A 14,212-nucleotide genomic window follows, 5' to 3' on the forward strand; every position below is an offset into this window, starting at 1 on the left:
CCATTTGCGTGGCTTATTGAGAAGAGATTGGAGACAGGTCATGGGGTGAATGTGGGACCTGTGTAAGAGTTAAATTGCTCTCAGTACCGTAGCAACAGAGGTAAAAAGGAGGCTAATGGTAACAGTACATACCAAGTCTGAAACCAGATGGCTGGATTGAAATCTTGGCTCTGCCTCTTACTAGCTCAGGAGAATTACGTGAACTTCCATATACCTTAGCTTCCCTCTCTGTAAATTGGAGACTATAAAATTACCCACTTCACAGGGTTATTATGTGGGTTAAATGAGTTAAAATGTGTAAGTACCTCGCACCAAAGCATTACATGATTATGAGCATTAGCTGATCGCTTGCTGTTACTGTTTTTATTTTTTATTTATTTTTCATTCATCAAACAATCATAGCAAGTCAGAAATTAGCTCACACATTTAAAAACAGATTATTTGCTAATTATAAATGTCAGTTTCCAGCATGTTTAGAGAAGTACCTGCTTTGGGTTAGTATAAGCACTGAAAAGTCATTTACCTGCATTTCCTTTAAAATAATCATGTGGCAAAAAATAATAATAATAAAATCACCATGTGGCTTCACTTGGAGCTTTTCCCCACTTACCCTTAGTGATTTTTCATTGTGGCTGCTTCTTCTAGATTTCCTTTTTACTGAGCATCTTCAAAGCTGAGAGGTCAGACTTACATTTCTTTATGATATCTGCTCTGAATTTCTGGTAGAACTTGTGTGGTTTTTAAGCATCTTTTCTCTTGCTCTTAAGAGGATGCTTTGATTCTAGTCACTTTGGCTTTGCCGTATGCTAGTCATGTTGTGTGCTCTATATTCATACTCTGGATGTATACAGGAAATCTCCCGTTTATAAAACAGACACATTTGTGCCTCGTGTGAATCAGTGGTCACGTGCACCCTAGAGGAAGGGGGGGAGAAAGCAACTGCTTTTTTGACTTGTGTTTTTTCTTGAACAAATTGGATTCTGAAGGGCCTATCGGCAATTTCTTTTCTTCTTTCATTTCTACACTCATCTGAAGTTTCTTCAACAGAAAACATTAAAATGTGCATAATTATGGGGCAAAATGTCAAGCAGTCAGTTTAATTTGCTGATGAATACATGGAATTAATGTTGGGCAACAGTCCTGGGATTTCGCATTATGAATTAGCAGGGGGAAGGTAATGTTTTGTTGACATTTGTTGACGCTGTTGATTGCTTGTTTGGCTTGTGTTCTGCCTGCAGGTGGATTTTGCCTTCACAGTGTGGCAGAGCTTCCCCGAGAGGATTGTGGGGTACCCCGCGCGCAGCCATTTCTGGGATAACTCTAAGGAACGGTGGGGGTACACGTCCAAGTGGACAAACGACTACTCCATGGTTTTGACAGGAGCTGCTATTTACCACAAGTGAGGAATTTAGACATCTCTCATATAGATTTTTACGTAACTCCTGTAGATTAGCTTCTGGCTGTTGCATAAATTGGAACTTGGGCCAGATCTTGTTAACAGTATTAATAAAAATTAGTTTGCATCACTGTACAAGTTTTGTCAATGTGGCCAGCATGTGTCTTTGAAACCAGTAAAACCCCTTGCTTACTGCATTTCCAGAAATAATGGTAGAGTAACATCTTCAATTTGTCTGAAGTTGGAGGACATACTCATGTACATTGAGTAACTGAACATTTTGAATAACAACTACAAAAGTAAATACTTAATTGTGCATTCCCAGGCACCATTCTGAGTGCTTGGGGTTTACCTTTGAGTAAAATTAAAAAAAAAAAAAAAAGGAAAAGAAATTCCTGCCTAAGTAGGCTTTCTCTTTTAACAAGGGGAGGACACAATATTCATAATAATTTTACAATAGGTTAAGGGGGTGAGTTATATAGCAAAAAGGCAAAGTCAAACAGGTCAAGGATCATGAGTGCTGAAGGTAGAGGGGAGGTTCGAAGGTGGCCGGTGATCCTGATTGAACAGGTGAGATCGGAGCAGAGCCTTGAGAAGAAATCATCCAAGAGGATATTTGTAGGAAGAGTGCTCTGGTTTAGGGAACAGCTGAACTAAGCGAGTGCCCTGAGCCAGAATATCAGGAAGACGAATGTGCCAAGAGTGGAGTGAGTGGAAAGCAGGGGAGAGAGGCATGGGAGCCAGTGCCAGGGTTTGAACAGAGTAGAGACATCTTTTTTAGCCATCCACTCTGGGTGCTGTGATGAGAACAGATGATACAGGGGACAGGGTAGAAGCAGGGTGACCTATTAGGAGGTGATTGACATCTAGGCAAGAGATGATAGAGCCTGGGACCTGTAAGGGAGCACTGGAGGTAGTAAATAGAGATCAGATTATGGGCATATTTTGAAGATGCTCCAGTCTGATGACGAAGTTTTTTTGACCTAAGGAACTGGACGGATAGGAGTCATTAAAAGATGGAAAAAGCTCATATAGCTGAATTAGGTATTAGGGAAAATACAGGAGTTCAGTCTTGTGCATGCTAAGACCTCCAAAAGGGTATGTTGGAAAAAGGGCAAGGATAGAGATACACATATGGGAGTTGTTTAAATATATTTGGTCTTTAAAGCCAGGGGACTTGGGTAAGACTACCAAATTAGTGAGTGTAGGTGGCTAATGTTAGTGACTCAGTCATTAATAAATTCCCCATTCTTCTGCCTTAGTAAGGTGAACACACTAATCTTAACCTAGTCTTCTTTAGTAAAGAATAGAGAGTCTTGCCATCTCAGGGACAGAGTTGCAAGTGCACAAGGTAGAAGCATTTAGGTTGACTGAATCTTGATCTTAAGACCTTACCTCTTTTTTCTTAATGTTTATTTATTTTGAAAGAGAGCGAGCAAGGGAGGGACAGAGAGAGAGAGAGAGAGAGAGAGAGAGGGAGAATCCCAAGCAGGCTCCATGCTGTCAATGCAGAGCCCAACACAGAGCTCAAACTCACAAACTGTGAGATCATGACCTGAGCCAAAATCAAGAATCGAATGCTTAATCAACTGAGCCACCCAGGTGCCCCTTAAGACTCTGCCCCTTGAAAGTTCATTGTTCCCTTTCTTCCTGTCCCTACCACTCAATGAATCTGATTCATTCAAATGATTTTTCCTATAAATATATGCTATTATCTCTCTCTTAATAGTAGAAAAAATAGTAGAGGGAGAAATAATTCAACTTAATTTTGGGTTCTCCATAATGATTGACCACCAGATTAATTAGGGTTTTGATCTAACAGTGTAAAAATGTATGGTTTATAGGCCACAAAAATGGAATATTGTTGGACTCAGAGCCATAGGATAGTTGAATACAGTTCTGATTAAGCCAATAATTAAAATTGTACAGCAGTTTTTAAGGATAGGTAGATAATGTGTGAATAACTTCTCTTACCATCTGAATATTCACCTTCTAACCAACCACCCTGATATTAAAGTCACACTGGCCAAGCATATCTGCATGTTATTTCCTTATCTGTGAAGCATGGGTAATGACGGTACCTGTATCATAGGCTCCTTATGAGGGTTACACGAGGCCTTTCTTGTAAAGCATTTTAGAACATTATGTGGCATATAGTAAGTACCATATAAGTGATAGCTATTGTCATCATCTGTGATCCGTTTAGGGATTCAAAGAGTAAGTATAGGTTTCCTGTCAAAGAAGACCACTTGTCATTATATAATGATGGCCACCTATGAAACCTGTCTGGTTTTTACAGATATTATCACTACCTGTACACCCATTACCTGCCAGCCAGCCTGAAGAACATGGTGGACCAACTGGCCAACTGTGAGGACATTCTCATGAATTTCCTGGTGTCTGCTGTGACAAAATTGCCTCCAATCAAAGTCACCCAGAAGAAGCAGTATAAGGAGACAATGATGGGGCAGGTAAGAATAGAACTCTCCTCCTCTGCTTTGCTCTCTGGTGGTTCAGCCTAAGGTAATAAGGACTCACTGTTCTTCTAGGAAGCATGATGAAGAAATATATGTGTGTGTTTATACATACATACGTACACACACACACACACACACACACACACCTAAAAGCTTTAAGGAAGTATATGGTTGGCACATGGATGAATAGGAAGACCTAAGTCAAGGGTATCTTTCTATCAAGAACATAAAAGCTCTTACATGACCTACAAAGTGCCATGAGAAAGATGTATCTTATCCAGAGTTAAAGACCTACAAGAATTTATGTAAGTTTATTGTAGGTGCTTTATGTAATGAATAGCTAATAATACTGTCTTCAACAGAGCCTTCTGGTAAGTGCTCTTGAGTTGGGTGAGCATCACAGTGACAGACCAGGAGTCATAAGCCTTGATTTTCACCTAGAACTAACATCTATAGGCTATACACAAGTCAGCTACCTTCTGAAACTCAGTTGGTTCATTCTTAAAATGGAAATAGTAAAAGTCTACTTCACGGGGTTGGGGTGACATGTATGAAAACTTTTATGAAAGTAAAATATTGTTGAGTCATGTAAGGTTAGTAGTAAGTAGTAGTAGTAAGTTTAAGATACTTGCAAGGAAATATAATTCAACTTTCTCTTTTTACAACTAAGGAAATTAGGATCCAGAGACTTTAAATATAGTGCCACAAGTCACCTACTATTAGAGACAGAACTGGGAGTTGAATCCCAGGCTCTGTTCCTTCCACTGCTCATTATTTTACACTTCTAGGTTCCATAGCAAGATGATCTAGATATGCTGTAGTTCATCCGCCTTTATTCGTCCTGGACAGAGCCCAGTACCAACAAGAAGCCAAAAACCTTTAGACCATTTAGATCCACCCAAGTTAAATCGAGAATCCAACTTGCAAAGGAACACTTAGCCAGGGCTCATGTTAACACAATTGATGGTTTTTCATTCACTGAATTTAGTAAGAACAAAAAACGTGCAGGATTTTAAGTATATAAAATTTCATAGTTCAGTATTTATGAATGTGTAGAGTATCGGACACTGTTTTAGATACTGGTTGTGACAGAGCTGCTGTCCTTAATGAGTAAAGAGTCTAGTGGAAAATTTTGTTTCCGTCTAACTACTAAAAGAACAAGCAAGAGGATTTGCAAGAATTTTTCATCTTGAAGGCTGACAGAGTATTCAAATTCAAGCAAGATGTATTGAGTGGCTACTGTGTGCCTAGCCATTTTCATCTATGTCACTTAGGGATACAACATTCCTTTAACATTGTTTGCTCAGAGAGTTCAGTGAACTTCCCTGAGGTTATACACTAATTAGGGGTGGAACTCTAATAACACATGTTTTCTTAGGCATTGGTTTTGTGTTCTTTTCATAGACTTGCCAGTTCTACCAAACCAGTATTTCAAGTGATTTTGCACATATTTGGGGACACATCTAAATTCAGCCTTAGGTATAACTTGATGTATCTAGTTAATATGTACTATACGTGCCCCTGCTTCCTATCATGCACATTAGTTTGTTGAATGTATGACTGGTGAAGTAAATGGATATCATGTGGTATGATTGTTTTTATTACACAGGAAATGTATCTTCTCTAAGATGTTGGCTGACCAAAAAATAAATGTTGAAATCTAGAGGCAAAAATGATACTTGAATGACTCAACTGGATTCTTTTTTTTTTTTTTTTCATTTGTAAGAGAGACTAAGCAACTCTTGACAGTAGTTCCATTTGCATACATTTGCATATGTGAGCAAATGTCTGGGGGTAGGGAGTCTGGCCCTTTGGGACAGTCTGCTCTGCTATGAACTCAACTGGTCAGCTTAATTAGAAACTTTCTCTGACTTACCAAGTAGAGTTCTCCTACCATAAATGGTAGAGGATGGAACTCGAGATCTGCCCCTTTCTAGCCTTGAACAAGTAAATGTAACTTCCCTAAACCAGCTTCCTCATCTATGCAAGGGGGGGATGTTATTACCTGGATAGATAACTTGACCAGGTTGTTGTTATGAGGCTCAAATGAGCTTCATGGAAACACTTTACCAGTAGTGTTTTGTTTGTTATTCTGCTGCTCAGAGGTAACTTGACATTCGTGTTTACCCTCAATGGTTCCTTTCAAGCACGTTGACACTTAGGTTTTTAAGTACTCTGAGTGATTCTCACAGTAAAACGTACCTTCCTAGGAAAGTATTTTCTAACAGTACATGAGAATAAAAACACACACACGTGCATATACATCATTGTACAGTTGCCTATTGATAAATGTGTTTGTGTTTTTCTCCCATAATCTGGTAGCTCCCTTTTTCTTTGTTTCATAAAAACATGGTTTCAGAGATATTATGCTTGTTTAAATTTCAGTGCTTAAGCCATTTAAGGCTTTCTTTTAAATCAGTGTTATCCACATGATCTAAAAATATTTAACCAACCTTAGGGGAAACACAGAGAGCTAAAGAGATGGTAGGCATCTTTCCTACTTACCCAGAATCAACCAAGTAAACCAGAAGGTTTTAGAAACTGTCTTTGAAACCATAAACACATTGTTAGTCATAGTATTTGATCGCAAGCACAAAGGTTTATGTTTACTGACCATAGTAGTTGGAATTCAACCGGTAAATCATTCCAGACCAGGGAATTAGTCAATATGGAGCTTTGTCTGTTCGCCTGTTTTTAACATCAAGGAAAGTCGCGTATCTTGGGAAAACCTTCTGGCGAGGCTGAAACCCAGGACTAGTGCTGTCATCATCTTCTGCAGGCGCGTGGGACGTTTGGTGGCCCCTCCAGACCCCAAGCTCTGTCACTTGCCCTGGAACCTGACTTGGTTTTCTGCGGTCTTCCAGCTCACCTTGCACTGTCTCATTGTCTTCCTCGTCTCTCTCCCTTTCCCCAGACTTCTCGGGCTTCCCGCTGGGCTGACCCCGACCACTTTGCCCAGCGACAGAGCTGCATGAACACGTTTGCCAGCTGGTTTGGCTACATGCCGCTGATCCACTCTCAGATGAGGCTCGACCCTGTCCTCTTTAAAGACCAGGTCTCCATTCTGAGGAAGAAATACCGAGACATTGAGCGACTTTGAGGAATCCGGCCAAGTGGGGGAGGGGCAGCGAGAAGGGACGGGGTCAGGCTGCTCTCTCTTCCTAGTGCAGATCCGCTAGCAGCGGAGCCAGATTGTGCCAAGTATCCAAATAATCTTAGATGAACAGAATGACAAAAAAAAAAAAAAAAAGGAAAAAAGAAAAAAAAAAAAGGCCAATGAAAACTCGACTCCTGGCTCCTGGGACTGCACAGGACTGCTCAAACTCACCTCACTGGCTTCTATGTCCCAAGACTAGGTTGTGTACAGTTTAATTATGGAACATTAAATAATTATTTTTGAAATGATTGCTATGCAGGTTTAAACTTTTTTAATGATCAAAACTATTAAAAACCAGAGTTCTTTCTTTAATCAAAATTGTGTTGGTTGTGAATATTTCAAAGCTGCTACTCTTCTTCCCACAAACATCATTGCCGTCGGTCACGCAGGGTTCGCAGCAGTTACAGACGCTCAGACTTCATGGAAGACACAAGAAGTCACTCCACCCAGTGTCAAGAAATAACCGAGCCTAAGTTTAAGACAAGTTCATGATTCCACTTTGCCAGTGCAAATGTTTTCCACTTCCGAATTTGCAGATCCACTTGAACGTCTATCTCTAATATGTTGCTGCATGGGAGAAAGTATTATGACCTCCAGGTAGACAGTTGTAGCAGAAAACTTTATGTTTGAGACACAGAGGTCTGATCATCTTTGGCATTGGGGGATGGGGGGAGTCAGCAGCAGGAAAAGACTGTACAATTAAGAGTGTTCAGTGCACACAAGGAACCATCCAGACAATCCACCAGCATATTAGTGAGATGGAAATAGCGACCCACAACAGTGACTCTTCAGGGCTCTTCAGGGATGTGGGCTAGATTATACCTTTAACCGTTGACACAGGGCCTCTGAGAGCTGGGGGAAGGCTTTGGTTTAGAGGCAAAGGAACAGTGGATGTGTCCATGGCAGACCAGCAATCACAAGACAAGCTCTTTGTAATTGTGAAAACCTCGAGTTTCAGAAGCTTCTCATGAGAAACAAGTAATCATATAGACACTCTCCCCATTGAACATGAGCATTGCTGACAAGGAACTGAGGGTACACCTCACCTCACCACTGGGATCCTTATACCACTCTTTGGTCAAACCTTGTTTTGAGCAAGAATCCAGCAAACAAAATAATCAGAAACAAATGTGAATACCGTTTCCTGACACCTTAATGTTTCGGTGTGCGGAGAAGCTGTGTAGGGCTTCTTGTTAAAAAGAACACTTCTATTCCTGCAAATGCTGCTTTCAGTCTCTGATTATTGTGAAACTGCAAATAGAAACAGAAAATATATATGTATCCATTCACTCCCTTCTAAAAGCCAGAGATTTCTGGTATCAAATGCCTCCTTCCACTGGGAAGAGGCAAGAGAGAATAGAGAACATTATTGGGTCCCCCTGTTACTCTGAATAAACAAGGCGCACTTTAGTTCTTTCCCCCTGGACTCCCATATAGCTCATAAACTTATTTCTAGTGTTGCTTAGAAGAAAATCCCATTACAGAATTATGTTCCAATCATTCCAAGTGCCTGGCTTAGGTCAGTGGGAACCATAAATCCGGGAGACTTGAACTCCTCTTGCTTTGTAGACGTCCGGAAGGGAAAGAGGGGTGGGCTAGAAAGCAAGGACGGAGGGCCCCCACAAACAGGACAGACACTGGGTGTTTGCAGAGTCCCAGAGAGGTGACTCCATGCTGCCTCACGACAGCACGAGGGCCGGCCCACGCATCCAGACGCTGTGTTGTGAGTGGTGGGCAGGCAAGGAGGTTCAGCGAAAGGGGGGGCCTTCCTTTGCAGCCTCATGATTCAGAACAGTTGTTGAAGTCTCTCTCTCTCATCCAGTTTGACCCAGCTTTAGCCCACTCTCAAGCATGACGTTTTCTCCTAAGTGGATGCGATTCTGTCTTCGTATTTGTTGAAAACTAATTCTTAGGTCCACGGTACCTGCACTTGTTTCTCTGAAATGCCCCATCTAATAGGTTCTTTGTCATTTAAGCTGCAACTCTTAGTGACTTCAGCGGTTAGCAATTAATCCTTACTCATCTGGCCTTTGCAAATTTGTATTTAAATTAATTTTTGAGGACTGCCAAATTATTCTTGCGTCTTTCTCTTTTGCAAAAACGCATGCAATGTTTTGTTCAATGACCCCAAGCCAACTTGAAACTCATGTTGTCACTTGGCTTGCAGAGCAGTGTCCCTGATTGTACCAGTCAGTCACATGAATGGATTTGAGGGACTGCCCTGCCAGATTTACCTGCCCCAAAGCTCACAGGGCATATTCTCCACGAACAGTATGTATTCCATGGAAAAAAAAAAAAGTAATTATAAATGAGAACAACATCTGACACACTCAGCCACTTCAAATCTCCATGGTTTCATTTCATGTCATTGTCTGAGCAAATCTCTTTGGGATGCTAGCTAGTATGTTCTTTTCCCATTCGGAACATACAGCTGGGAATTGAACAATGCTTAGCAAATCAGTGAGGCTCAGCAGTAAGATGTAATTTTAATTCACTTAGGCAAGAGTTGTATTTCACTGCAGCAAGTTGACAAATCATAAGCATCTCTGTAGGGTGTCCAGAGTTATCTCTCTCAGTCAAGTTTAATGATAACCAGGTGTCCCTAAGTGGGCCAACATGAATTGGGAAGAAGCCAAGGCCAGAGTACAATGCCAATCCCATAATGAATTACATGCAGAAACTCCGTAGAGGACTCAGCCACTTAGGATTTCCACACGTTTTCCAGTTCCACATTAGAATAATTTTTTCAAAGCTGGCTTCTGTATTTACATGAAATGGTTTGCAAGTACACAATCAAGTTTGCACATACCTGAAATAGATCACCTTTGTTGAAAACGAGATAACCGAAAACGGAGAGCGTAGAGAAAAATCTATGAACTAACCCCAGTAGCCATGCACAAAATATCACATACCTAGGTGGACCCACCTGGACATAAAAGCACAGTCTCCAGAGGATGCTTCAGAAGAAAGTGAAATCTCTCCTACCCGGAATCTCATGTGCATCACGGTTTAATTTCTTGTTACCACTGCTGCTCAAAGGACTTCCTTCAGTTATTCTTTTGGAGTGATTTTTGTTTTTCATTTCCAGTAGGCTATGTTAGCCTTTATTTTAGCTGTTCTGGATACCTGGTCAGTTGAAGGTCTGTCGTGCCGGTGGCCTTTCATAAAGGCTACTGAACTTAATTTAACCGGGGGCGACATGAATGAATATGAAGAGACCCATATACTGCCTTCTTTTTTTTTTTTTAAGTGGGCTCTTGATTTAAGAACTAATGAAATTTTCATCAAACCTGTTTGGAGGGCAGGAGTAGGGAAAAGGCAGAGAACTCTGCCAGGTTAGAATCTGAATAAGACTCTTGCTGGACAAGCTGAATTAAGGATGCAAAAGCCGAGGCAAACTTCCAGACCTGAACGTGTCTTATGTTCCCTCCAGTCTGAGAGCTCCAGTTAAAAAAAAAAAAGAAAAAAAAAAAGTACCACTTACTGCCATGAACTCTGAAATAAAAATGTCCCTGCCTTCTAATAGTTAATAGAATCGACATGCAGCCAGTGCAGCAGGACATCAGTTGCTGAATTCATTTACCTAGTTTCCATTTTCAGCTGGCTTTGTCATTCTTGGCCAGATTTAACCCAGAAAGTTCTTTTACTGCCGGCCTCATTTTCTCAGGCATGCTTGAGGGGGACAAAGTTGTTTTGACTTGCGTTTTCAGTCAATAAGCATTAATATCAAACTGTGCTGAACTTGTCTCCCTCAGTCTTAGAACTTCAGCATGCAGACATTAGATGATTCTTCGACTCCGGGTCTACTTTTAAAAATGGGATCCAGCCTCCTTAAGAACACGGCCTCCCCCATCGATTCCGTGAGACTGTCTGGATGCTGTGGATGGATATGGAAAAGCTGCTATTTACAAAATAATCTCAATAATGAAGATGACTCCTGAAAACCATCTCTTCTTTTTACCTTTTCCAGAAACCAAAGGATTTTATTGTCATCGTTTTTACTTAGCAGGTTCTTATCTGTAGTTGTCATTAAAGTTCCAACACGTTCCATGTTGGGAGCCTAGATGAACTCTCCAAACTGCTGACCTCCACAGCCCAGTTAAGTAGGTGAGGAAGTCTGTGTTATCCTCTGGAACAAGAGGCAAGTAGCCGCCCTCAAGAAAGCCCTCAGATTGGCATGGTCCCACCCTTGTTTAAAATCAAGTCAAGCTAGCTTTACAGTCACTCTACTTTTGTAATAAGTTGCCCTTTAGGCTTCAAAGGCCATTTGATTTCTGCAATAGTTCTCTGTTCTTCTCCTACAGGACTACATCCCTTTCCTTTGGGTTGTGATTATTACTAAAACTGGGGCCATGCAAATGACCTGGTTACCATGTAATGAACCTTGTATGTTTACTTTGAGAGAAAAATACGTGTAGGATATGTTGAGGGGTAGAAGAAAGGCAGTAAAAACGAACTAATTTAGGTGGCAAACTGTAAAGCAGAAAAAAAGAAAAAAATATACCTTATTTTGTGTCCGATGTACATTTGGGACAGTTTTCTAACAATGTTGCCAATATCTCTGTAGTATCATCACAGGACTTCTCGGAAGTGTTTACCCCGTTTGTGATAGACTATTAATTAATGCAACGAAGCCCTGAAGTGCATTGGAGAGAGTGTGTGCGAGAAAATACAAAGCCATAGATCTTGATTTACTTCATTGACCTGTGTAACTTTATGTCTGAGTTTTGCCATCCAAGATAGATTGTTTTATAGCAAGTGTCACCAAAGACTGTTTCCTTCCAATTTATAGAAGAAGAAAAAAGAGAGAGAGAGAGAGATTATTAATAAATGACATGACTTTTCATCTGAGTGGTTTTCATTCCATCTTTTCTGTTGATGACAGAAAGGTGTCGGTTCTCAGGAGGACTCTGTGTGCTGGGGAAGGCAAAGCTTTGGGGAGATTCGGGGCGGTGGGGGGCAGGCAGAGGAGGTTGGACCACGTGTGCTGGGTGCAGGTCCAACTCTCCCCGCCCGGATGCATCCCAGCGCCCAGCCTCTCGGGCACCACGGTGCTGCCAGCAGCCATCTTCCAGGCCAGACGCAGCTGGGGCTGCTGGAAGCTGGCCAGGGTGAATGCTGGTGATGTGCCCAGTTCCCAGTGTTCCTCCACGCAGGCTCTGGGACATCATGGCGAGGCCGGGTCCAGAGCATCTGGAGCCTGACAGCTGTGACCATTACCTCCTTTGGTTTCAACTACTGTGTAGAGCTCGTGAATTACTGAATGGTGAAGTATTTATTAGACTGGCATTTCTCAAAAGAATTTATAAATGGTTCCAGGTGTGAATGCAGCGCCACGCGTCAGGACCATCGTAGTCAGGTTTATCCAGTTAGGAACCTCCTGTCAATCCCTCTTCTCTCCTTCCTTTCCAGGGGCATCTCCTCATCGCTTTTTCTACCCTCTTTCTTGGGACATTTTTAGAGAAAAAAACATCAGTCACCAATGTCACCAAGTTGCAGGGGAGCAAACACCCAACTGCACTCGGGGGTGTTGATTTCCTTTCGGGTATCAATCAAGTTTTATGTTTTGTGTTTCAGTTTGTCCATCTGTAAAATGGTGACTTCTGAATATTTATTTACAAGTATTTTCTAAGCAACTACTGTATACTCAGCCCTGTGCTAGATGCATCGGAGGGAATTTTTTAGAAATCCTACTCCCTGTCCTCAAGAGAGAGAGAGAGGTCAGGGTCTGGTTGGACAAGGCAAGCCATCAAAGGAGTCTCAGCAAGGAATTTGCCAAGACCGGGGTTCTATGGTTCTGACAGTGCTACTTGTAAAATCTGGCCCCACGGTGTTACTGATGATAGAATCCCAAGTGTGAGAGCACATTAGAAGGCCCATTGGAGAAGCAGCTTTAAAATTCAGTCCAACCCTACCTCACAGATGTTTCAACAAATGCATAGCATGCAAAAACACGTTGAGCAAACCTACTTAATAAATTAAACATGGTGTTGCTTTATAATCTGAGCGTTTCCACCAAGTTTCATGACAAGAGAAAACTAGAAGTTATTAATGGACACCTGAGTCGTTCCATACTGGCCACCCTTAATGTTAGTCTGATTGCAGGAACTCATAATACAGGGGGAATGAATTAGGCTATGTCTCCTACTGTTTGAGGCTCAGCTATACTTTGGAGGATATAATGGAGGTATTTGTTTACTGCAGAGGATCCAAGGTTTTTATTTGCATTTGACCTCACTCAGATGAGCTGTACAAGTGCGCTGGTTAAAGTCCCAATCTTCTTTTTTAAGATTTATTTTCTTTTTAGAGAGAGAGAGCATGCAGGGGTGAAGGGCAAGGAGTAGGGGGAGAGAGTGAGAGAGAGAGTGAGAGAGAGAGGACCTCAAGCAGGCTCCACACTAAGCAGAGCCTGGTGCTGGGCTTAATCCCACAAACCCAGGATCGTGACCTGAGCTGAAATCAAGAATTGGATGCTCAACTGACTGAGCCACCCAGGTACCCCAAAGCCACCCAGGTACCCCAAAGTCTTTGGAACACAGCCACCTGGTTTGAATCCTGATTCTGGTCTTGATAGTTCTGTGACCTTATGGAAACTACCTGCCCTCTCTGTGCCTCATTTTCCTCAGAATTGCACTAGTCTGTACCTCATAGGGTTCTCATGAGGGTGAAATAAATTAATAAACACAAAGTTCTTAAAATAGCATTCAGTATAGCATAAGAAGTATGTAAGTTTTACCTAACATCAGTAGTTAATATTTTGCCAAAATGGTTTAAGAATCGTTTCCTTAATCTGTTAAAAAGGAAACATTCTGAGTTTAATGTTCAGGATATTAATACTGACCCAGATTAAACTGTGATCTTTCTAGTGTCCCAGGCATCTCTTGTTTTCATCTACAATTATATTTTAATGTCTGTTGACATGAAATCATCATAGCATCCAGGAATAGGCAATCCATCAGCAGAAATTACACAAAGTCAGGTTTTTATTTTCTGGCTGAACTTCTTTGAGGAATGGTCTGTTTTTTATTCTCATTAAATGGAATATAGTCAAGGTGGCTGAGGACTAAAAGGAAGTTTAGGTGCCAATTATTAATGTTTCTTTCCTGGTGGCTTCAATCACATTAAGAAAGAGAACGTGCTCTTGCCAATATGTAAATGATTTGCCAAGTTGAAATTTCTTTT

General features: G+C 41.3%; 1 protein-coding gene across 1 annotated transcript in view; it reads left to right on the forward strand.

Annotated features, from left to right (window-relative positions):
• Window positions 1–7,423, forward strand: part of EXT1 (exostosin glycosyltransferase 1) — a 285,668-nt gene extending 278,245 nt beyond the window's left edge. Inside the window, exons 9-11 of the mRNA XM_049632978.1 lie at window positions 1,239–1,399; window positions 3,696–3,867; window positions 6,788–7,423. Of these exons, the coding sequence (XP_049488935.1) occupies window positions 1,239–1,399; window positions 3,696–3,867; window positions 6,788–6,973 (519 nt within the window). The 3' untranslated portion in view covers window positions 6,974–7,423. The remainder of the gene's footprint in view (window positions 1–1,238; window positions 1,400–3,695; window positions 3,868–6,787) is intronic.
• The last annotated feature ends 6,789 nt before the right edge of the window (window positions 7,424–14,212 follow it).

Source organism: Panthera uncia, chromosome F2 (genome assembly GCF_023721935.1).
Source record: "Panthera uncia isolate 11264 chromosome F2, Puncia_PCG_1.0, whole genome shotgun sequence".
Lineage (NCBI taxonomy): Eukaryota > Metazoa > Chordata > Mammalia > Carnivora > Felidae > Panthera > Panthera uncia.